This window comes from Hemitrygon akajei, chromosome 24 (genome assembly GCF_048418815.1).
Source record: "Hemitrygon akajei chromosome 24, sHemAka1.3, whole genome shotgun sequence".
In the NCBI taxonomy this organism is placed as follows: Eukaryota; Metazoa; Chordata; class Chondrichthyes; order Myliobatiformes; family Dasyatidae; genus Hemitrygon; species Hemitrygon akajei.
This window is the reverse complement of record NC_133147.1, coordinates 26,521,997-26,546,274: the sequence shown is the minus strand read 5'-3', so window position 1 is coordinate 26,546,274 and position 24,278 is coordinate 26,521,997. Positions and strand designations below refer to the sequence as shown.

At 46.0% G+C, this 24,278-nt stretch overlaps 1 protein-coding gene across 3 annotated transcripts in view; it reads right to left on the bottom strand.

The window, feature by feature from the left end:
• LOC140715987 (serine/threonine-protein kinase WNK3-like) overlaps positions 1–24,278 on the bottom strand; it is a 135,339-nt gene that overhangs the window by 16,408 nt on the left and 94,653 nt on the right. For all 3 annotated transcript variants that reach the window (XM_073028609.1, XM_073028608.1, XM_073028607.1), the window contains exons 9-18: positions 22,162–22,358; positions 21,662–21,726; positions 19,451–19,601; positions 17,856–17,972; positions 14,832–15,002; positions 11,608–11,659; positions 7,750–7,863; positions 6,380–6,849; positions 5,109–5,202; positions 39–157 (exon numbers count right to left, since the gene is read on the bottom strand). In XM_073028609.1, the coding sequence (XP_072884710.1) occupies positions 39–157; positions 5,109–5,202; positions 6,380–6,849; positions 7,750–7,863; positions 11,608–11,659; positions 14,832–15,002; positions 17,856–17,972; positions 19,451–19,601; positions 21,662–21,726; positions 22,162–22,358 (1,550 nt within the window). The remainder of the gene's footprint in view (positions 1–38; positions 158–5,108; positions 5,203–6,379; positions 6,850–7,749; positions 7,864–11,607; positions 11,660–14,831; positions 15,003–17,855; positions 17,973–19,450; positions 19,602–21,661; positions 21,727–22,161; positions 22,359–24,278) is intronic.

Below are 24,278 nucleotides of genomic sequence, written 5' to 3'. Positions count from 1 at the left end.
AGCTGTGATACTCCCCTCCTACACGCGCCAAATCTTACCCGAAATCGCCCCGCCTGCCCGCACACAAGGGATTGGTCATCTGGGAATCCTCCATGGGCGCCGCTCTGCTCCGTCCCAGCAAGGTCCTTGCCTCCATGGTTAGTCTGACTGTCACCAGCTGCCCGGGGCAAAAGGAGAACAAAAGGAGAGGGGGTTAACAGCAGCTCAGATCCAGAGCTCGGGGCATTGAGAGAAAGGTTCAGTGTCCATTCAGAAAATGGATTGGGGAGGGGAAGAAGCTGTTCCTGAAACTTTGTGTGTCTTCAGGCTTCTATACCTCCTCCCTGATGGTAGCAATGAGAAGAAGGCATGTCTTTCCTGATGGATGTCACTTTCTTGAGGCATCACCTTTTGAAGATGTCCTCAATACCAGAGGGCACAGTCTCAGAATAGAAGGACATCCTCTTAGAACAGGAATTTCTTTAGCCAGAGGGTGGTGAATCTGTAGAATTCATTGCCACAGACGGCTCTGGAGGCCAAGTCATTGGGTGTATATAAAGCAGAAGTCAATCGGTTCTTGATTAGTAAGGTTGTGAGGGAGAAGGCAGGTGAATGAGGGTTGAGAGGGATAATAAATCAGCCATGATGAAATGGCAGAGAAGACTTAACGGGCTGAATTCTGCTCCTATGCCTTATGGTGAGGAGGCTAGTAAGCTGGCAGAGTTTTCATGTACATGTGACAATTAAATCTGAACCTTTCTCCCCATCATCCCCCCAAAGATACTCTTGCCCACCAGCACTAAGAGGACAAATACAGTAACCAGCTGAAGATTTAACATTAGCAGTATGTGTCACATGTATTGTACTGTACAAAAGTCTTAGGCACATATACAATGCATATAAAAAGTAAATATTCACACCCCCCCCCCCCCCAGAAGTATTCACGTTTTATTGTTTTACAGCACTGATTCACAGTGTGGATATAATTTGGCTTTTTTGACACCGATCAACAGAAAAAGACTCTTGTGAAAATGAAAACAAATTTCTACAAATCGGTCTAAATTTATTACAATTATTAAACACAAAATAATTGATTTCATAAATACCCCCTTCAAGTCAGTATTTATTAGATGCACCTTTGGCAGTAATTACAGCCTTGAGTCTGTGTGGATAGGTCTCTATCAGTTTTTCGCATCTGAACACTGCAGTTTTCCCCATTCTACAGTGTTTCTACAAAACTGCTCAAGCTGTCAGATTGCATGCAGATTGTGAGTGAACAGAGCTTTTCAAGTCCAGCCGCAAATTCTTACTTGGATTGAGGTCCAGACTCTGACTTGGCCACTCCAGAACATTAACTTTGTTCCTGTGTAGCTTTGGCCTTATGCCTGGGGTCACTGTCTTGCTGGAAAACAAATCTTCTCCCAAGTCGCAGTTCTCTTGCAGACTGCATCAGGTTTTCCTCCAGGATTTCCCTGTATTTTGCTGCATTCATTTTACCCTCTACCTTCACAAGCCTTCCAGAGCCTGCTGCAGTGAAGCATCCCCACAGCACAATGCAGCCACCACCATGCTTTGCGGTAGGGATGGTGTGTTTTTGATGATGTGCAGTGTTTGGCTTAAGGCAAACATCGCGTTTAGTCTGATGGCCACAAATCTCAATTTTGGTTTCATCAGACCATAGAACCTTCCTCCAGCTGATTTCAGAGTCTCCCACATGCCCTCTGGCAAACTCTGAGATTTCATGCAAGTTTTTTTTCCCAACAGTGGCTTTCTCTTTGCCATTCATCCATAAAGCTGCGACTGGTGAAGCACTCGGGCAACAGTTGTATGCTCAATCTCTCTCCTATTTCAGCCACCAGAACTGTCATAGGTCTCTTGGTGGCCTCCCTCACTAGTCCTCTTCTTGCATGGTCACTCAGTTTTTGAGGACGGCCTGCTCTAGGCAGATTTACAGCGATGCCATATTCTTTCCATTTCTTGATGATTGACTTAACTGTACTCCAAGGGATATTCAGTGACTTGGAAATTTTCTTCAATCCATCTCCTGACTTGTGCTTTTCAATAACCTTTTCACAGAGTTGCTTGGAGTGTTCTTTTGTCTGCATGGTGTAATTTATGCCAGGGTACTGACTCACCACAGTTGGACCTTCCAGATACAGGTATATTTTTACTATGATCAATTGAAACACCTTGACTGCATACAGTGATCTCCATTCAGCTAATTATGTGACTTCTAAAACCAACTGGCTGCACCAGTGATGATTTGGTGTGTCATATTAAAAGGGGGTGAACACTTAAGCAATCATTTAGTTAGTGTTTTATATTTGTAATTAATTTTAGATCACTTTGTAAAGATCTGTTTTCACTTTGACACAAAAGTCTTTTTCTGTTGATCAGTGTCAAAAAATCTGAATTAAACCCACTGTAATTCAATGTTGTAAAACAATAAAACACAAAACCTTCCAAGGGGTGAATACATTTTATAGGCAATATCTATTGCAAAAGTTTTAGACAATAGATATACAGTACTGTGCAAAAGTGTATATATATATAGCCAGGGAGCCTAAGAACTTTGCACAGTACTGTAGTAATTGTATGTACTATATTGTATTGCTGGTACAAAAAAATTTTTAATTCATGACATATGTGAGTGATGACAAACCTGATTCTACTGTTGTGGACTGAGAGTGGAAAGAGGACAGAGAGAGGGGAATCATGGTTGGGGAAAGGGGAAGGGAGAGAGTAGGGGGCAGGAAGCACCAGAGAGACATTCTGTGGTGATCAATAAACCAATTGTTTGGAATCAAATTACTTTGCCTGGTGTCTCAGGGCTGGGTGTGTGGGTGCACCTGTGCCAAACCCCCCCCCATGAACTGCCCCGGCACTCCTTTTCTGCCACCTGTCCCACACCCCCTCCAGCGGCACTCCACTGTCATCATTCCCAACATCCTTTGCTCCTGTCAGATTTACAAACTCACTCTGTTTCACATTGACAAATACAGCACTGCACAAAACATAAGAAATAGGAACAGGAGTCGGCCATCTGGCTTGTCGAACCTGCTCTGCCACTCAATTAGATCATGGCTGATCTGGCCATGGACTCATCTCCACCTACCTGCCTTTCCCCCATGACCCTTAATTCCGCTATTATGCAAAAATATATTCAACCTTGTCTTAAATATATTTACTGAGGTAGCCTCCAGTGCTTCATTGGGCAGAGAATTCCACAGATTCACCACTCTCTGGTAAAAACAGTTCCATCTCATATTCATCCTAAATCTACTCTCCCGAATCTTGAGGCTATCTCCCTTAGCTTTAATCTTGCCTATCAGCTGGAACAACTTTTCTGCTTCTATCTTATATAATTTTATATGTTTTTATAAGATCTCCTCTCATCCTTCTGAACTCCAGTGAGTATAGTCCCAGGCGACTCAACCTCTCCTCATAGTCCAACCCCTTCATTTCTGGAATCAACCTGGTGAACCTCCTCTAGATCGCTTTAAAGCCAGTAAGTATATCCTTCCTCAAATATGGAGACCAGAACTGCACGCAGTACTCCAGGTGTGGCCTCACCAGTACCCTGTATAGTTGTAGCTTAATCTCCTTGCTCTTAAATTCAATCCCTCTAGCAATGAAGGCCAGCATTCTATTTGACTTCTTGATATCCTGCTGCACCCACAAACCAACCTTTGTGATTCATGCACAAGTACTCCCAGGTCCCCCTGCACAGCAGCATGCTGCAATCTTTTACCATTTAAATAATAATCTGCTCTTTCACTTATCCTTCCAAAGTGGATGGCCTCGCATTTAACAACATTATACTCCATTTGCCAGACTCTTGCCCACTCACTTAAACTATCTATATCTCTCTGCAACCTAGCTATAATACCTTTGCACAGTACTGTAGATTTTTAAAAGATCAGGTAACTGCCAGTTATGGGGAGCTGGCGTAGAAGAGGAACTGAGGCCTGCACAAACAGACATGTGACATGGAAGGAAACAGAGGACATCCAGAGTCCTGGCCTCTGCACTTGAAGGTCAGCAATATGGATGGGTGATGAAGGACATCTATGGATGTCGGGCTGTCCCAGGTTGGTAGGACCTGGGATTAGATGCCTGTGCATACAGGAGGCACGAGGGCCGGACAGTAGGCAAGCCTAGAGTTCGAGGTCCTGTCGTTAGCTAGTCCAGGTGTTGATACCGAAAACCAAAGCCCAAAGGTCAAACAGAAGTCCAGCATTCAGAGCCCGATAGCCAAAACTTGGAAAATGGAGGCCTGTACTGGGGTTGGAGGAGTGAGTGAGTGAGAGAGAGAGAGTGCGTGTGTGTGCGCGCATGTGTGAGAGTGTGATTTATGGATTTGTTTTGTGTTGCTCTGCCGAGCTTTGTGGGCATGCTATGCCAGAATGTGCGGTGACCCCCAGTACGCCCTCGAGTGCGTTGGTTGTTAACCCAAATGATGCATTTGACTGCCTGTGGATAAATAAACGTGAATCTAAATCCAATCATACTGAGCGGTAGGGTAGCCTTGATGACCGAGTAGCTCACTCCTACTCCCATTTTGTGTTCGTACGACAACAAGATTACAACTTCCATGCACAAACAGATCCGATTTGGTTTTGGGTCAATTGCAATGGTGAAAAAAATCAGGTGGGAGAGAATGTGATTCATTTGATTACGTATGTTTGGAGATACAGGGTATACAGGCCCCTTGAGCTGCTCCAAAGCAATTTAACCCTAGCCTAGTCACAGGACAATTTACAATGACCAATTAACCGGTATATCTTTGGACCGTGGGAGGAAACTGGAGCAACAGGAGGAAACACACACATTCCACAGGGAGGATGAGGAAGCTCCTTACAGAGGACGCTAGGAATGAACTCTGAAGTCAGACACTCCGAGCTGCAATAGGTGCAGGATAGAAAACACCGTGACGTTGCTGGGAGTGCACGGTGGTATAGCAGTTAGTGTAACGCTCTACAGCGCACCAGCGATCAGAATTCCATTACCATCGCTGACAGAGAAAATCAAGGTCAGGAGAAGTGGCTTTTCAGCACGTCTCTTCCCTCCCACTACCGACACTTCAGCATGCAGTCTTACTAGAACGAGACACAGGCCAAGGTACCCACCTCCTGTCTGGCTCAGAGTGACTCCCACTGACAGCGGTGACGTCCGTGCCCCGGGCTCCAAAGGCTCAGAGGTGACCTTCTCCTGTGGAAGAGACTGTGGGAAAGCGAGAGGTGCTCGAGTTAACATAGGCGATTCTGCAGAGTAACATATACAAAATGTTGGAGGAACTCAGCATCTATGGACGGGAATGCACAGATGTTTCGGGATGACATTAGGACTAGAAAAGAAGGGAGAAGAAGCCCGAATAAGAAGCTGGGGAGAGGGAGAGGAGTACAAACTAGCAGGTGATAGGTGAGAGTGAAAACAGATGGGTGGGGGAGTGTGATGAAGTGAAACATTGAGAGGTGATAGGTAGAAAAGGTAAAGGACAGGAGGAGGAGGAAGCTGATAGGGCAGGAGTGTGTACCTTGGGAGAAAGGGAAAGAGGAGGGGCACTGGGGGGGGGGGGTGATAGGCAGGTGAGGTGAAGAGAAGGGGCCAGGGGAGCCAGAGTGGGAATGGAAAAGGGAAGGGGGGGGAGGGAAAAAATTACTGGAAGTTAGAAAAATCGTTGTTCATGCCCAGACAGAATATGAGGTGTTGCTCCTCCAGGCTGAGAGTGGCCTCATCTCGGCAGTAGAGCAGGCCATGAACGGAAGTGTTGGTATGGAACTGGAATTAAAATGGTAGGCCACTGGGAAATCCTGCTTACAGTGGATTGAACAAAGGAGCTGCAGAAAAGGACACGTCCACTCTCCGTCCCAATGTTCGCACTGCAGTGGGGGGAAATGGCCAATTCACTGGATGAGACACCACTTTATCACCAGGGACTTGAGAAACTTGATTTACGTTATAACTATGAGAATCTGGCAGCTGACTGCTTGCAAATTCTGATGATCCAACATCGTAAGTTCCAGAGTGCACGCAAGGTTACAGAGCCTGGATAGGCCTTTTGGCCCATCTGGTCCATGCTGAGCATGACACCTACTCATTGTTATATGCCGGCTTTTGGCCCATATCGCCATAGATCTTTCCTATCCATGTACATGTGCAAATACTATTATTGTACCTGCCTTTCAATTCCTTGGTGTTATCATGTCTTGGGGCCAGCACGTTAAGTGCCACCACAAAAAAGGCTCAACAACTCTACTTATTTAAAAGTTTGCATAGGTTCGCATCGTCATCTAAAACTGTGACAATCTTCTACAGAGCACAGTGGAGACGACCCAGACTGGGTACATCACGGAAACACCAATGAGGGGGAGAGGGAGAGAGAGATAATGTGGCTCACCTTCTCTGCCGCACCGCATGAGCGGTTGGGTGATCCCAGGCACCGTTCCGGAGGCTCGGAGGTCAAGCCTGGGTCGACGTCCATAGGGGGCGGTTCCCCACTGGACAGGGGGGCTTCAGATGCCCCAGGCTGCCCGCCGTGCTCCTGGTACAGCAGGGTACGGAGCTTCGCGTCCAGTTTCTTGATGCAGTGGTCGGCGTAGCCCAGCCGAGGGGGGCCCTCACCATCCGACTCGGGCACGGAGGAGGGCTGGACACCTGGCTGCTGCCCTCGGTCAGGGGCGGGGGTTGTCGGGCAGTCGTCACCGCAGGAAGAGGAGGAGGAGGATGAAGAGGAGGACGAGGAGGAGGAGGAACTGCTGCAAGGCGTCAGGCCGCTGGGGACGAAGCTGTCCGGTGGGATCCGCTTCATGTCTTCCAGGGAACTCGACGTCGTTGGGTGGGTTGCCTCCTGACTTTTGCTTTCGGGGTCTGTGCGGGGGTTTTGGTTGGGAGAAAGAAGAGAGCTCAATTGCCAGGATAATCAGAGAAGAGGGAAGGGCAGAGAGAATGGATTCTGTAGCTCACTAACCCACAGTGCATCTAACATGTCACTGAAGAGGTTCTCTGGAACCCTGGCTGGCTGCAATGCTTCTCTTGCCAGCACAGCTCACTAACCCCAACCCATACGTCTTTGGATTGTGGGAGGAAACCAGAGCATACGGAAGAAATCCACATGGTGATGGGGAGGACGTGGTGGGAAATGAATCCGGGCTGCTGGTGCTGTGAAGAGCTGTGCTAACTGGTAGTGATACCCCCCCACATTGGGGAAAAGGTATTTTACTATCTGTTCTATCTAACTCCTCACAAGCTTACCCAGCTGTGTAACATCACCCCTCAACCACCTCTGCGCCAGGAAAAACAGACCAAGCCTGTCCTTATAACTGAACTGCTCTATCATGGACATCTTGGTAAATCTCCTCTGCAACCTCTCAAGTACGACAGCATCCTCCCTATAGAGTGGTGACCAGAATCCTCCAGCTGTGGTGTTCTGAATGCCTTATAAAGCTGTGACAAGTATGTGCAATAAATGGACCACCCGGAGGAAACACACGTGGTCACGGGGAGATAGTACAAACTCTTTACAGTGACAGGGATTGAACAGGGGTCTCAGCTCTGTGCCACGGGCAAGTGCCTTCTTTATATCCTCATGCACCTGCACTGTCACTTTGTGTGGACTCGTCCATGTTCGTCCGCACTACCGATCAGTAGGGTGTCCTACCCCTGTGCATCAGGAGTGTACGGCACGCTGAGAAGATGACCACAAGCCAAGCGATGGACAGAGGGAAGAAGATAAAAAGGGGGTTTTGCCAGAGCTTGGGTTTTCCTTACCGGCTTCTGCGCTGAGCTGGTGATCGCTTGGAATCTCTGCTTCGTGGGTCATGACCTTCTGATTAATGAAGAATCTCCATCGTCCAACAGACGAGAAGTGCGGGCCAGCCTCACCTGCGGCGTAAAGGGACACTGTACAAACACACACACACCCAAAAGCAAATTGAAAGGTTAAGATGGGGGGGGGGGGTGTCAAGGGGAAGCTTTCCACAGAGCATGGAACACTTTGTAAAGGGTGGTGGTACAGGGCAGATAAGTTCGGGATGTTTAAAAGACTATCAGATAGGATCATGGATGATTAAAAAAATGGGAGTGCTATGTGGGAGGGAAGGGTTAGATTGATCTTTAGATTAGATTAGATTCAACTGTATTGTCATTGTGCCAAGCACAGATACAAAGCCAATGAAATGCAATTAGCATCTAACCAGAAGTGCAAAAGAACAGTATTATTTACAAAATAACTGCAAATAAAAAGTAAGTGCTATAGCATACAAATATAAAAGTACTGAGACAGTACAATATTTGTGCAATATTGCTTAGCGCTGTGATGTGAGGTTCAGCAGGGTCACAGACTCTTCCTGAGCAGATACGGGAACAGAGGCTCCTGTAGCGCCTACCGGATGGGAGGAGAGTTAAAAAGTCCATGGTTAGGGTGAGATGCATCCTTGATAATGCTTTTCACCCTGCCCAGGCAGCATTTATGGTAGATGTTCTCAATGGTGGGCAGTTGGGTGCCGATAATCCGCTGGGCAATTTTCACCACACGCTGGAGTGCTTTGCGGTCCGATACGGGACAATTGGCATACCACACTGAGATGCAGTTGGTGAGTATGCTCTCAATGGTACAGCGGTAAAAGTCCATCAGTATCCTGGGACAGAGGTGAGCTTTCTTGATGCTCCACAGGAAATAAAGGCGCTGTTTTTGATCAGGATAGAGGAGTTCAGGGACCAGGTGAGATCATCGGAAATGTGGACACCAAAGAATTTGAAGCTTGATACATGCTCCACTACAGCTCCGTTAATGTAGATGGGGACGAGTTGGAGTAGTTTAAAAGGTTGGCACAACATTGTGGGCTGAACAGCCTATACTGTGGAGTCCTGCATTCTGTGTAAATGCTGCAGAGGTAATTTCAGAATCAGATTTAATATCACTGGCAAAATCACAAAATATGCTGTTTTTATTTAAATATGTAGTAGTGCAAAAAGAGAGCAAAAGAAGAAAGAAAATAGTGAGGAAATGTTCATGGGTTCATTGTCCTTTCAGAAATTGGATGGCAGAGGGGAAGAAGCTGGTCATGAAATGTTGAGTGTACATCTTCAGGCTCCTGTACCCCGAACCTGCTGGTAGCAACGAGAAGAGGGCATGTCCTGGGCGTCAGCTCCATCTTGGGCACTAGCCTCCCCAGCATTCAAAAAGTTGACATCCGTCATTAAAGGACTCCCATCACTCTGGACGAGCATCACATCAGTGCTTCGAGGGAGGGCAATATTAGGAAATGTGTCTTATAACAACAGGACAGAAGTTGTTCTTGAGCTGGGTGGTACGTCCTTTGTGGCTACTGTATCTTCTGCCTGATTGGGAGGGTGGGGAGAAGAGAAAATGGCTGCAGTAGGTGGGGGTGAGGGGGGGGTTGTCTTTGATTACGTTGGCTGCTTTACTGAGCCCCTGGAGAGGTTGAGCGAGCTTGGGCTTTTCTCTTTGGATAGGAGGAGGATGAGAAACAACTTGTACAGGATGAAAAGAGGCATAGATCAATTGTAAAACCAGCACTTTCTTCCCGGGGTAGAAGTGGCTGATGCAAGGAAGCATAATTTTTAATTATTTCTTTAGTGATAGAGTGCAGAGCAGACCCTTTGGGCTGTGCTGCCCAGCAACCACTGATATGTCAGCTGCGATGGAGTGATGGAGGGACTCGATAGGCTGATTGGCTGCGTTCTACTCCAGTGTCTTAAGGTTTCATGGTTTTTTGTGCCTCCAAGCAGTTGGAGGTGGTCAACTGGTCAAGCAGTATCTGTGGGCGGTGAGGACTGCTGACATTTCAGGTTGAGCACTGGGAGTGGAGATAAGGTGGAGTATAAAGAGGAGGGGGGGGGAATGGGTGGGGTGATAGGTGATCAGTGGATCGCCGAGGGGTGATGGGTTGGAGTGGGAGATGAGTGGGAGAGGGGTTCGGTAACAGGCTGAAACAGAAATAAGGTGGGGGGAAGAGGAAGTGTGAAAAGTGGTACAAAGGGAAGGGGGGTGGGATGAGGGGCAAATGGGAGGGAGGAAGAGGAAGGTGAGGGGTGCGAGGGGCAGGTGGGGGGAGGGGTGAGGGACCCCCAAAAAAGCATCCAGGTCATCTTAGCAAGCCAGTTGGCGTCTGTTGAGGGAAATGGACAAATGAATTGGAGCGTGTGGGTAAGTAGATGGATAGAATCAGAAGTCTCCAGTATTTGAAGTTGCTTATGGGTTCAGAAGGGAGTTGTCCCTTCCCTCTGCTCTGCACCCCACTCTCACTACACTGGGGACGCAAGAGATTCTGTAGTTGCTGCAAATCCTGAGCAACACACACAACATGCTGGGGGAAAATATCAGTAAGTCAGGCAGCGTCTATGGAGGGGAATGAACAGTCGACGTTTTGGGGCAAGGAGCATCACCAATTATATTTTCCTTCATCCCACTGTCCCTCTCACTCATATCTGTTGGATTAGATTGCTCTTTTTAATCTGCTTAACTGGTACTTCCTTTGTAGTTTAACAATTCATTATCAGCTTGCATTTTAAGTAGTTTTTGGTTAGTATGGGAGAAAAGTGGCCTCAGCAATCGTTCAGTGGAATTGGTATGATTCTGGCAAGTTCTGGAAGCTTCTCTTGGTATTGCATTATTTGAATAAGGACTTCCGCACTGACTGACTCTATTTGCTATTTGAATGGAACTTTTCTTCTCACTAACTGCACTGCAACGCCATCTTTTTGCTTCTCTCTCCCTTCACTCGGTCGACTTATCACTGTTCGTTTCCAACTCTCTTTGTTCTATTAACACTTCAAACGATTGCAAAACAACAGTTTGTTCCTCTTTCCTGAATTGTGAAAGAACCTTGGATTAAAAACATCAGAATTTAACATGCATTCTCTCACCACCTTCCTCGGGTTCTCCTCTTTCCTTTTCTCCCATAGTCCTATCAGATTCCTCCTTCTTTGGCCCTTTCCGCTTCTCCCCTGCCAGCTTTACTTCATTCCCCCTTCCCCCCATCACCTACCACCAGCCAGCTTGTACTCCTCCTCCCACTCCACTCCCGTCCCCCTTCCTGATGAAGAGATTCGGCCCGAAATGTCGGCTGTTGGGATGTGGGAGGGAAGTAGAACCCTCATCAGGAAACCCACGTGGCCACAGGGAGAACATGCCGACTGTACAAACAGGTGATGCCAGAGATCAAGGTCTAACCTGGGTCTCTGAAGTTTTGAAACCCTCCAAGTAGATCAGCTCAGACTTGGCAGCTAAGCAGTCACAAAATGCTGGGGATAAACAGTTGACGCTTCAGGTCCAGACTTTCATCAGGCCCGGAGTGTCGACTGCTTATTTTCCTCTGCTGGGTTCCTCCAGCATCTTGTGTGTGTGTGGTGCTCAAGATTTCCAGCATCTGCAGTATCTCCTGTGTCGAACCCAGCAGAGCGGAAGCTGCAGTTCAGCGCAACTTCTGGATGATGCCCCGAAATATGACGGCGGCCCATCCGGTCTGTGACAGAACAGTCGCCTGCTGGACACAAAGTGCGCAAGGTCGACAGGACTTCCACAGGATCACGTGGGTCACCGCTGTGATGTTCGGACGCGCCCTGGAGAATGGCGTTGTGGAGATGGGATCTCGCTGTACTCACCACAAGGCTGTGAGAGTGCTTGGTTCATCTGCAACTGCTCTGCACCTATGTGCTAAAGACACAGAAAAGCAAAGATTAACATCTAAAACAGTACCTAAATCAAGTCTGATTTCTAAGATCATAAAACAGAGTATAGAGGATTCAGCCCACTGAGTGTGCTCCACCATTCCACCATGGCTGATATATCATCCCTCTCAACCTCATTCTCCTGCCTTCTCCCCTAAACTTTAATGCACTGACTAATAAACAACCATAGAACATTACAGCACGGTACAGGCCCTTCAGCCCTCCATGTTGTGCCGACCCATATAATCCTTAAAAAAAAGTACTAAACTCCATAACCCTCTATTTTTCTTTCATCCATGTGCCTGTCCAAGAGGCTCTTAAATACCCCTAATGTTTTAGCCTCCACCACCATCCCCGGCAAGCCATTCCAGGCACCTGCAACCCTCTGTGTAGAAACCTTACGCCTGATGTCTCCCCTAAACTTCCCTCCCTTAATTTTGTATCAACCTTTGCTTTAAATATACCCAATGACTTGACCTCCAGGTGTCTGTGGCAATGAATTCCACAGATTCAACATTTCTGTTCTAAACATCTCCTCATCTCTGTTCTAGATAGACGTTCTTCTATTTTGAGGCTGTGCCCACTACAGGAAACACACTCTCCACATCCACTCTATCTAGGACTCTCAATATCCAACAGGTTTCAATTGTTCCGCCCCCCCCCATCTGAAGACTGGCTGCTCAATGATCTTTTTTATGGGTTTCTTATTTCTTTGTTTTGTTTTGTGGGCATGGTGTGTTTACTTTCCCTTTACATTGGTGTTCAATTGTCTTTTTTTTATATGGGTTCTTTAGGGTTTCTTTATTTCATGCCTGCCTTTTAGGAGACGAATCTCAGGGTTGCACAACATATACATACTTTGAACTTTGAAATAAGTTTGTTAAAAAAGGTACGTAAATGTCACCATATACTATCTTCAGAGACATTTTCATGCAGATATTCTCACAGATCATAAATCTCTTGCACTAAGGTAAAGTTGAAGTCACCCACTACAATAACTGTCTGTCTTTAACCTTTACCTGATCTCCTGCATATCTGTACCAGAGGTTATTGGGGGGGGGGGGGGGGGGGCTTCTGCAGTAAGAATGATTGTGTCTTTCGTATTTTTGAGTTCTGCCTTTATAGACACGGCTGTTGAGCAGAATCAATGAAAGACTACAAACAACGAGTGACAGAACATACAAACTCCTTACAGACCACGTTGAGAATTGAACCCTGATCTCTGGCGCTGTACACCGTTACGTAAGCCTCTATGTTCCTTTGGCATCAAGACGCAGTGAGGTTAGTAGAGTGGGTGGCAAACAAAATTTAATGCAGGAAGAACAAGTAGGAAAATGTGGACTAAAAGCTCCCATTTTACAAGGGCTGCAGGAGCAGAGGACACTGTTGGGGTGTGGGTGCATGAACTATTCAACGTGGCAAGGCCAGGCACAATACTGGGCTCTGGCAACAGGGGCAACAAGTATAAAAGCGGGGAAGGCAGGCCGTACCTTTACACTGGCTTCACCTCGTGTTCAGTTCTGGTTGCCTCGCTACTGAAAGGGTGCAGGGGTGTCAGAGAGGTTCCAGAGGAGATTCTGGAGGTTCCTGGGACAAGGGACCACAGGCTGGGATTGTTTTCTTCGGACATGTTCGACATGTTGTGCCTTCTGAGATGCTCTTCTGTACAGCACTGCTGTAACGCACGGTTATTTGAGTTATTGTCTCCTTCCTGTCAGCTTGAACCAGTCTTTCTCCTTAGACCTCTCTCATTAACAAGGTATTTTCACCCATAGAAATGCTGCTCACTGAATTTTTTTTTGGTTTTCACACCATTCTCTGTAAAACTCTGGAGACTGTGAAAATCCCAGGAGGTCAGCAGTTTCTAAGATACTCCAACCATGCTGTCTGGCACCAAAAATCTTCCATAGTCAAAGTCACTTAGATCACATTTCTTCCCCATTCTGATGGTTGGTCTGACCAACAACTGAACCTTCTGACCATGTCTGCATGCTTTATACATTGAGTTGCTGGCACATGATTGGCTGATTAGAGACTTGCATTAACAAGGTGAAATCCAGATTAATGCACGCAAAATGCTGGAGGAACTCAGCAGGTCAGACAGCATCCATGAAGCCCTGATGAAGGCTCTCGTCCTGAAACGTTGGGTCTTCATTCCTCCTCATCGATGCTGCCTGACCTGCCGAGATCCTCTAGCATTCTGTATGTGTTACCATAGAGAGGAGGCTGGTTTCTGTGATGTACTAAACCATGCCCACAAATCTCTCCAATTCTTTGCAGTCTCTGGCAGAGCAGTTGCTGCTCTAAGTTGTGATGCATTCAGTTAGGTTGTCCCTATAAAAACTGGTGAGGGTTGAAGGGGAGCCGACCGGCACAACCCTAATCACTAATTCAGTATAATGATACAATGAACAGTTTGCACTACAGTGGACTTTGTTTTCCTGTTGTTCTAATCGTGTTCTCCGTTGTATAAGTTACGCTTTTCTCTGTGAAATCTGCTTATCTGAAGCTGCTGCTATTAAGCTTCTCAGTGCACCTTGTGCACATGGACTTGTGGGTATGATTACAAACTGAACTTTGACCTCGACAACATGCTTCCTTTAGGTTCCCACCATGCTGTTGGGTTGCTAAGTTCTATAGACAATAGGTGCAGGAGTAGGCCATTCGGCCTTCGAGCCAGCATTGCCATTCAATGTGATCATGGCTGATCATCCACAATCAGTACCCCGCTCCTGCCTTCTCCCCATATCCCTTGACTCCGCTTTCTTTAAGAGCTCTATCTAACTCCTTCTTGAAAGCATCCAGAGAATTGGCCTCTACTGCCTTCTGAGGCAGAGCATTCCATAGATCGACAACTCTCTGGGTGAAAAAGTTTTTCCTCAACTCCGTTCTAAATTGCCTACCCTTTATTCTTAAACTGCGGCCTCTGGTTTTGGACCCTCCCAACATCGGGAACATGTTTCCTGCCTCTAGCGTGTCCAATCGCTTAATAATTCCAGGTGGGACTAGAGTCACATATGGCCAAGGGTGCCTACGTTTTGCAGAAACTCTCCTGAGGGTGGACAGATGTGCTTTTAACTACAAGAAAGGCATCTGGGAGTGAGCATCACCAATATCCTGTCCTGGTCCCATTACACAGATTGAGAGGGGTAACTTACCATGCTGTGGTCAGGCTGCCCGGTGCCTGCTAAAGGGTGATGAGGAGTGATGTCCGCCCCCCGATCAGCCTCCGACGAGCTTCGCACAATCTCTAGGGAATTGGCAATGATGGTTCTCATCTCCTCGATGAATTTCACCTTCTGAAGCTCCAGCATGAAGTTGTTTTGCACCTGGGGTAAAAGACAAAAGAGACCTGATTGCTCTGCGAAGGGAGGGATGGAGAGCAGGAGGGGTGGGTTCATTCGTTTCCAAAAACCGAAAGAGCTGATCGTGGATTACTGTAAGAACCGGAACAGGCTCACCCCGATCAATGTCAATAGGACTGCAGTTGAGAGGGTGAGTAGTTTCAAGTTCCTTGGTATACACATCACCAAAGATCTCACCTGGACTGCTTTGTGGCAAAAAAAAAGCACAACAGCATCTCTTCCACCTCTGGTGACTGAAGTTGTTCAACATAAGCCCCCAAATCCTCAAAGCCTTCTACAGAGGCACTGTTAAGAGCATCCTGACTGGCTGTAGCACCGCCTGGAAAGGGAACTTCACCAATCTTGATCGCTGGGCACTGCAGAGAGTGGTATGGACAGCCCAGCGCATCTGCGGATGTGAACTTCCCTCCACTGAGGAAATTTACAGCAGCGGGCGTATAAAGGCCTAAAAGATCATTGGGGACACCAGTCACCCCAACTATAAACTGTTTCAGCTGCTTCCGTTTGGAAAACGGTACTGCGGCATTAAAGGACCTACAGTCTACAGGACAACTTCTTTCCACAAGCCATTAGACTTATAATTTCACATGTCTGTACACTGTGACAGAGTCATAACGTGAGAATTTTTACTCCCCTCGTGTTATGGGAAGGATGTAAGATATATATATATATATATATGTGAGTGTGTGTGTGTGTGTGTGTGTGTGTGTGTGTGTGTGTGTGTGTGTGTGTGTGTGTGTGTGTATATATATATATATATATATAATTAATATGTGCCATGATGTATAATGTGGGTGATCACAGTCTATCCATGACCATTACTGTTCTTGGCAAATTCTTCTGGGCAGTGTCTTTACAAGACGGGTGACCCCAGCCATTATTAATACCTTTCAGAGATTGTCTGCCTGGTATCAGTGGTCACATAACCAGGACTTCTGATCTGCACTGGCTGCTCGTATGACCATCCACCACCTGCTCTCATGGCTTCATGTCATCCTGATCAGGGGGCTAAGCAGGTGCAACACCTTGCCAAGGGTGACCTGCAGGATAGTGGACGGCAGGATCACCTTACATTAACTTTGGTAGAGACTATTGGAACACAACTTCCACATCATCCAATATTATTTTTATTAGGCGATATTGAAGGGATAAAATCGAAACCCAAATTGAATAAATATCAGAAAGAATTCATGAAAATTGCACTGGCAGTAGCCAAAAAGGCTATTGCAGTTACTTGGATTCATACTTAAGTATAGATCGTTGGAAGAATGAAATTTCCAGCTGTATTCCACTTGAAAAAATTACATAATTTAAGAGATAAATATGAAACATTTTTGAAAATTTGGCGCTTTTATTTACAAAAGACAGGATTAAATATATAGGTGCTCCGAAGATAAAATAATTGGTTATTTGGGGAAAGAAATAAATATATATATACACTAAAGTTATTACGAACTCCATGGAGCATGTGGGGATCTTCCGATATCCAGGCACTTTCTTTCTTTCTCTCTTTCCTTTTTTTTCTCTTTTTTTTCTATAGGGATGTTAGGGGGGAAGGGTATACATTTTTTTCTTTCTGTAATCATTTGAAAACTCAATAAAAAAAGTTTTTAAAAAAAACTTTGGTAGAGACGTATCTCCATCCTACCACCATAGGGGGATTGGGTGGCCTCTCAAATGCAGACAGCATAGGGCAAAGGGAGGGATGATTCAAAGGACAAAAGGGATAGGTTAAGTGGGACCCACACCCCTATAGGTTTAAGACTCAAACCTGAGACTCCAATTCCATTCTTCGTAGAATACAGGAGACTGAGGGGTACCCTGCTATAGGAAAGCAGTTACTAAACTGGGAAGAGAGCAAAAAAGGGTTATCAAGGTTATTGCCAGGACTTGAGGGACTGAGGAAGAGGCTGGACTTCATTCATTATTTATTTATTTATTATCATACTTTTGTCTCTTTTTGCATTAGCACAATTTGTTATCTTTTGCACATTGGTTGTTTGTCCATCTTTGCTAGTGTATTTTTTCATTGACTCTATGTACTTCTTTGTTCCACTGTGAATGCCACTGGGTGTCCGTGCAGGTTGGCCCAAGTTGGTATGGTCTTTCATTGAGTCTGTTCTGGCTACTATTCTCAGGATTTATTGATTATGCCCTCTCAGGGTTGTATATGATATATTATTCCGCAGATGTACAAAACCACGTGAAGATAGATTAGGGTGAATGCCCTTAGTCTTTTCCCCCAGGGTTGGATGATCAAGAACGAGAGGGCATAGGTTTCAGGTGAGAGGGGAGTAATTTAGTAGGAATCTGAGGGGCAACTTTCTTTGTGTTTCTTAAGACACAAGTGGATGAGCTGCCAGAGAAAGTGTTTGAGTACTAAACACGAGAAATTCTGCAGATGCTGAAAATCCAAAGCTACGTACATAAAATGCTGGAGTAACTCAGCAAGTCACGAAATGAACAGTCGCTTGTCTACCCTTGTGTTTAGTTTTTCACTGATTCCATTGTATTTCTTTGTTCTGTTGTGAATGCTTGAACTTGGATGAATCTCAGGGCTGTGTATGGTGACAATATGTGTACTTTGATAACAAATTTACTTTTGAACTTTTAAGATAATTGGACAGGTATGTGGAACAAAAGGTCAAATTAAAAATGTTAAAGATTAATGATGAAAGAAAGAAGAGTTAAGATCAGACCGGGTGGGAACTATAGTCGGCATTGACCAGTTGGTGGGGGAGGGGGAGGCCCTGCTTCCATTCTGTGTGACTCTATGACGACTGGGTTCTTAGTGGTTTGTTCAGTCACCAGACTCACCATGTAGAGGGCTATGTCTTCAGGGTCGTCCCCATCCACGTCGAACTTGAAAGTAACCATCTTGTTGTTGTGTGTCTCCAGCTGGCACTCCACCATGTTGTCACCCTCGCTGGAAACCTGTTGGTGGCAGGGCGGGGGGAGAGACAGGCTCACAGTGACACAGGTCTCAACACTTTCAGCAACACTGAACACTGACCTCCTCCTTCCCCAACTACTTCACCCCTCCCACAGACTGCATTTGGGATATCACAACCAGTTACGACTATAAAGCACGGGAGGAGAATTAGGCCATTTGGCCAATTGAGTCTACTCCGCCATTTCATCATGGCTGATTTACTTTCCCTTTTAACCTCATTCTCCTGCCCTCTCCCTGTAACTCTGATGTCCTTACAAGAACATACCAACCTCCGCTTTAAATCTATTCCCAATGACTTTGCCTCAACAGTTGTCTGTAGCAATGAATTTCACAGATTCACCACCATCTGGCTAAAGAAATTCCTCCTCATCTCTGTTCTGAAGGGACAGCTTTCTATTTTGAGGCTGTGCTCTCTGGTCCTAGACTCCCCCACAAGAGGAAGCATCCTCTCCATGTCCACTTTATCTAGGCCTTTCATTATTCGACAGGTGTCAACGAGATCCCTCCTTATTCTTTTAAACTACAGTGAGTACAGGCATACAGCTATCAAACACTCCTCACGCACAAATACTTTCATTCTAGTAGACCTCCTCGGGACACTCTCCAATACTGCACATCCCTTATTAGATGAGGGGCCCAAAAATGCACACTATACTCCAAGTACAGCCCGACCAGTGCCTCATAAAGCCTCAGCATCATTTCCTTGCCTTTATATTCTAGTCCTCTCAAAGCGAATGCTAACATTGCATTTGCCTTCCTTGCCAGTGACTAAACTTGCAAGTTAACCTTTAGGGAATCCTGCATGAGGACTCCCAAGTTCCTTTGCATCTCTGATTTCTAAGTTTTTTCCCTATTCAGAAAACAGTCTATGCCTTTCATTCTTTATACCGAAGTACACGACCAAACACCCCGCTACACTATATTCCATCTGCCACTTTTTTGTTAATTCTCCTAATCTGTCTCAGCTCTTCTGCAGACTCCCTGCTTCCCCAACACCACCTGCCCCTCCACCTATCCTTGTATTGTCCGCATCTGGGCTCCATGGTGTTTGGAGCAGAGAATTCGAGATTCACCACCCCGTGTGAGAAAGAATATGCATGCATGTGTTTTAAATGACCTGACCCTTAGTCTGAAACAAAATTCAGCACACATACAAAATTTCACAATTACAAAATTTAAATTGATGATTGTTGGAATCAATGTTGTGCAATAATAGATAAAATATAAAGTGGTATAAATTTTTACAGAAATGATCCATGAACACGTAGAGAAGATTTATGAGGATGCTGCCAGGAATACAGCATTTTTTTTTGAATTATCGGGAAAGGTTAGATCTTTATTCCCTGGAGCAAAGAGTTCAATATAATTGGTCCACGTTCCTTTATTTCCAAACAATACAGGCCCAACCCATTTTGCTTCTCTTGAGAAGACAATCCTACTATCCCACCATTCCAGTTACCTGCAAGACGGTCAGCTGGAACTTGGTCGACTTCTCTGGCCTTTCCCGTGCGCAGGAAGGCCTCCTCAGCTGAGACTTCTGGGGCTTCTCGGGCTTTCCGTTCCCAAGGTCACTGCCATTGGAGACTTCTTTAACCGTGTCAGGAGTCCCACTGAGAATGCAGAATTGTTGTAATTACTTCTCCAAGGGGAAAAGCCAGCAACACTGAACACTTCTGTGGATCATTTATAACATTACCGCTGGTGCAGGGAACTGCTGAAGTGGGAAAACATCTGTGATAGCCTAGCTGCCAAAGTGGGAGGGGATGCGTGAAGGAGAAAGTGGAGAAAGTTATGGTTCAGAGAAGGAAAGAGGCAGGGGCCCCGGAACCAAATAGGAGAGGGAATCAGGAACCACAGAGATCAAACAATGGTGGGACTTTTAGGAGCACTAATGTACAGAGGGACCTTGGGGTGCAAGTGGCAGGGTGGTAAAGGCAGCGTACGGCATATTTGCCTTCATCTGATGCAACATTGAGCACAAAAGTCAGAACGTATAAAACTTTACTGGGACCACTTGTGGAATACAGTGGATTCTGGTTAATTGGGACACATTGGGACCAATACACTTGGCCCAACATGTTATCATTTTAAATGATCTGTCCTGGGTTCTGTAAGTAAGTGCAATTACAAAGAAAGCACAGCAGCGCCTCTACTTTCTTAGAAGTTTGTGAAGGGTTAGAGAGCATCAACTAAAAAGAAGTTGGACAAAGCCAGATTTCTTATTTTTAGAAGACCTGATATAAGTATACAAGACTATGAGAGCCACGGATTGGGTAGAGCATCAGCCTTTATCCCCTGGGGTGGATATTCCAAACGCTAGAGAGTATAGGTTTAATATAGAACAGTCCAGCACAGTACAGATCAATCTAACCCATCTCTCCTACATAGCCCTCTATTTTTCTATCATCCATGTGTCCAAGAGTCTCCATGCCCCTCATGTACCTGCCTCTGCAACCACCCCAGCAAGGTGCTCCATGTACTCACCACAATCCTAGCTCTGGCATCCCCTTACACTTTAATCACCGTAAAATTATGCCCCCTTGTATTAGCCATTTCCACCCTGGGGGAAAAAAAATCTCTGGCTATCCACTTGATATATCTTAAACACCTCTTACTAAGTCACCTCTCATCCTCCTTTGCCCCAAAAGCCCTAGCTCGCTCAACCTTCTCTCATAAGACATGGCCCATCACCACCAGATTGAGGAACAGTTATTCCCCCTCAACCATCAGGCTCTTGAACCAGTGGGGATAAATTCACTCACCCTATCACAGAATTGTTCTCACAACCTATACACTCACTTTCAAGGACTCTCTGACTCATGCTATTGATATTTATTGCTTATTTATTTATTATTGTTATTTTTTTCTTTTGTATTTGCACCGCGTGTTAGCCTTTGCACATTGTTTGTATGTCTGTCCTGTTGCGTGCAGTCTTCCATTGATTCTATTGTGTTTCTTGTGTTTACTGTGTATACTCATAAGAAAATGAATCTCAGGGTTGTTTATGATGACATATATGTAAATAATAAGTTCATTTTGAACTTTGAACTCTCGTCCAAGCAGCCTCTCCTTTAAAGCTTCCACATCCTTCCTATAATGAGGTGACTAGAACTGAACACAATACTCCAAGTGTGGTCTAACCAGAGTTTTATAGAGCTGCAACATTACCGTGTGGCTCTGAACTCAACTCTCCCAGCTAATGAAGGCCAACGCACCAAACACCTTCTTAACCACCCCCTCAAATTCCCCAAAAAGTTTGAATGACCTACAGAGGGGGTAGATTTTTGAAAAGCACAGAGTGTAGGCAGGTGAAGCAGGCATGACGAAGACGATGAAGAGGTATTTAGACAGACAAATGAACAGGCAGCAAGTGAGAGGCATGGGTGGGAAGATGGGATTTATTCAGATTAGCCTCATCAGATTAGTTCGGCAGAGGCATGGTGGGCCAAAGGCTCTGCTCCTGTGCTGTACCGGTGTTGGGGCCCCAGGAGAAGCAGCTAAGAGAAGGGGACGTTGGGAGAGAGAAGACGACAAGGGGAATTCCCAGCTTGCTGGTACAATCCGCTTAAGGGGCTCACCAACCCTACACATACAGCAGTCAGGACCCAACTGCATTTATCATACCATCTGGGAAGGGGGTTATTGCCAGAGGCTTGAACAGTAACCCTACCTCTGGTTATCCTGCATCTGTCTTACGGGCCTCTGGGAATCAGGAACCACCGGCTGGTTCAGGGGCTGCAAAATGACAGCAAAAAACACGTTAGCATTCTGTATCATTTAACCCGCTAGAAACAAATCACTGTTTAGATGCACAAAAACTGCACAATGGCCTCCAACACCACTCCTGGCAGTGCGTTTCACACACCTACCACTCTGTACAAAGCCTACCTCTGACATCTTCCCTCTATAATTTCCTCCAAACACCAAACGCCCGGCGAAAGGTGTTCTTGCATCAAGGCCCCTCTTATCCACCTTCGCTCCAGAGAGAAAAGCCTTTGCTTGCTCAACCTATTCTCGTAAGACATGCTCTCCAATCCAAGCAGCACCTGGGTAAATCTCCTCCGCACCCTCTTTAAAGCTTCTCCTGCAGACTTCCTGCTCCCCCTCTGACCAGCCCCATGCACACCCCCACCTCCCCCGGACCAACGGTGAGCTTTGGTGCTTACTCACCACAGCCGATTGCTGGTATGCAGCCACGGCCTGCTGCTGCGGCTGAGGGAGTCCCGCTGAAGGGTGGTGCGACTCCACGCTGGAACCCGAGGAGACCTGCGGCGCACACGTGCCAGGCTCTGCGGTGGTGAAACCCACGCCTCCCTGAGACTCAGAGCACACGGCAGAGGGTGGGTTGCTGTCTGAGACACTGTCAACTGCAGGATGGTGGTTCAGTGGGGAGAGAGAGGGAGGGGGAGGTGGAGAGGGAGAAGAAAGGAGGCTGTATTAGAGATATGGTATTGTCTCATCCAAACACAGCCTACAGTTACTGAAGATTCCCCTCTTGTAGATTAGGCAACTAATCTAATCTCTTGCAAAGACTCTAAGGCGTATGGACGTATCCATACTACAACGGATAAATCCGTAACCAAAGCTTTTTCTCTTCGTTTTTACCCTCCGTCCACACCAAAACAGCGTTTTTGTCCCCTGAAACAGGAGATTTTCAGAAACACTCTCCAGAGTGTGCAATTTTGAAAACGCCGCTTGGCCAGAGCAGTGTGGACAGGGTAACTGGAGAAATCTAAAAATGCTGTCATGATGAGTCGGAACAGATGGTGACAGCAGCACGCTGTCATTTCTTGAACGCAACCTAACAATTTCAGAACAGATGGCAACGAGACTGAAGCCAGAAGAGTTAGAAATGTACTCACCAAATACTTTGACCCATAACTTACTGAATAAATAAGTATACTCACTTTGCCCTGTTTTCTGTCCTTGCTCGTATGAAGGTGGTTTACCTATTTATGCAAGTACTTCTCTGACAATAGATGTGTAACAGCCTAATGTGTAACCCCTCTCACCTAGAGGGGGTCAGTTGTGCTGTGAGGATTACATTCCTTGACTTCTCTAGCGCCTTTAACACCATCCAGCCCAAGATCTTAAGGCACAAACTAACGGAGATGGGAGTAGACTCTCACATGGTGGATTGGATAGTGGACTACTTGACAGATAGACCTCAGTATGTGCGGTTGGGAGACTGTAGGTCTGACACGGTGGTCAGCAGCACAGGGGCGCCGCAGGGAACCGTACTCTCTCCGGTCCTGTTCACCCTGTACACATCAGACTTCCAATATAACTCGGAGTCCTGCCATGTGCAGAAGTTCGCTGATGACACTGCCATAGTGGGGTGTGTCAGGAATGGACAGGAGGAGGAGTATAGGAAACTGATACAGGACTTTGTGATATGGTGCAACTCAAACTACCTGCGTCTCAATATCACCAAGACCAAGGAGATGGTGGTGGACTTTAGGAGATCTAGGCCTCATATGGAGCCAGTGATCATTAATGGAGAATGTGTGGAGCAGGTTAAGACCTACAAGTATCTGGGAGTACAGTTAGACGAGAAGCTAGACTGGACTGCCAACACAGATGCCTTGTGCAGGAAGGAACAGAGTCGACTGTACTTCCTAAGAAGGTTGGCGTCATTCAATGTCTGTAGTGAGATGCTGAAGATGTTCTATAGGTCAGTTGTGGAGAGCGCCCTCTTCTTTGTGGTGGCGTGTTGGGGAGGAAGCATTAAGAAGAGGGACGCCTCACGTCTTAATAAGCAGGTAAGGAAGGTGGGCTCTGTCATGGGCAAAGTACTGGAGGGTTTAACATCGGTAGCTGAGCGAAGGGCGCTGAGTAGGCTACGGTCAATTATGGATAACTCTGAACATCCTCTACATAGCACCATCCAGAGACAGAGAAGCAGTTTCAGCGACAGGTTACTATCGATGCAATGCTCCTCAGACAGGATGAAGAGGTCAATACTCCCCAATGCCATTAGGCTTTACAATTCTACCGCCAGGACTTAAGAACTTTTTAAAAGCTATTATTAATGCTTTTTGAGATAGTGATTTAGATGCATATCATATTTTTTTACTGAGTTAAGTATTGTATGTAATTAGTTTTGCTACAACAAGTGTATGGGACATTGGAAAAAAAGTTGAATTTCCCCATGGGGATGAATAAAGTATCTATCTATCTATTGTTGGGCTTGAAATTCTGCCCTGTGTTCGTTTTCAAGCCCAACACTATCTAATGTAACATTGTATGGAAATACAAGATAATACTGATGCAGACATGTTTTATAC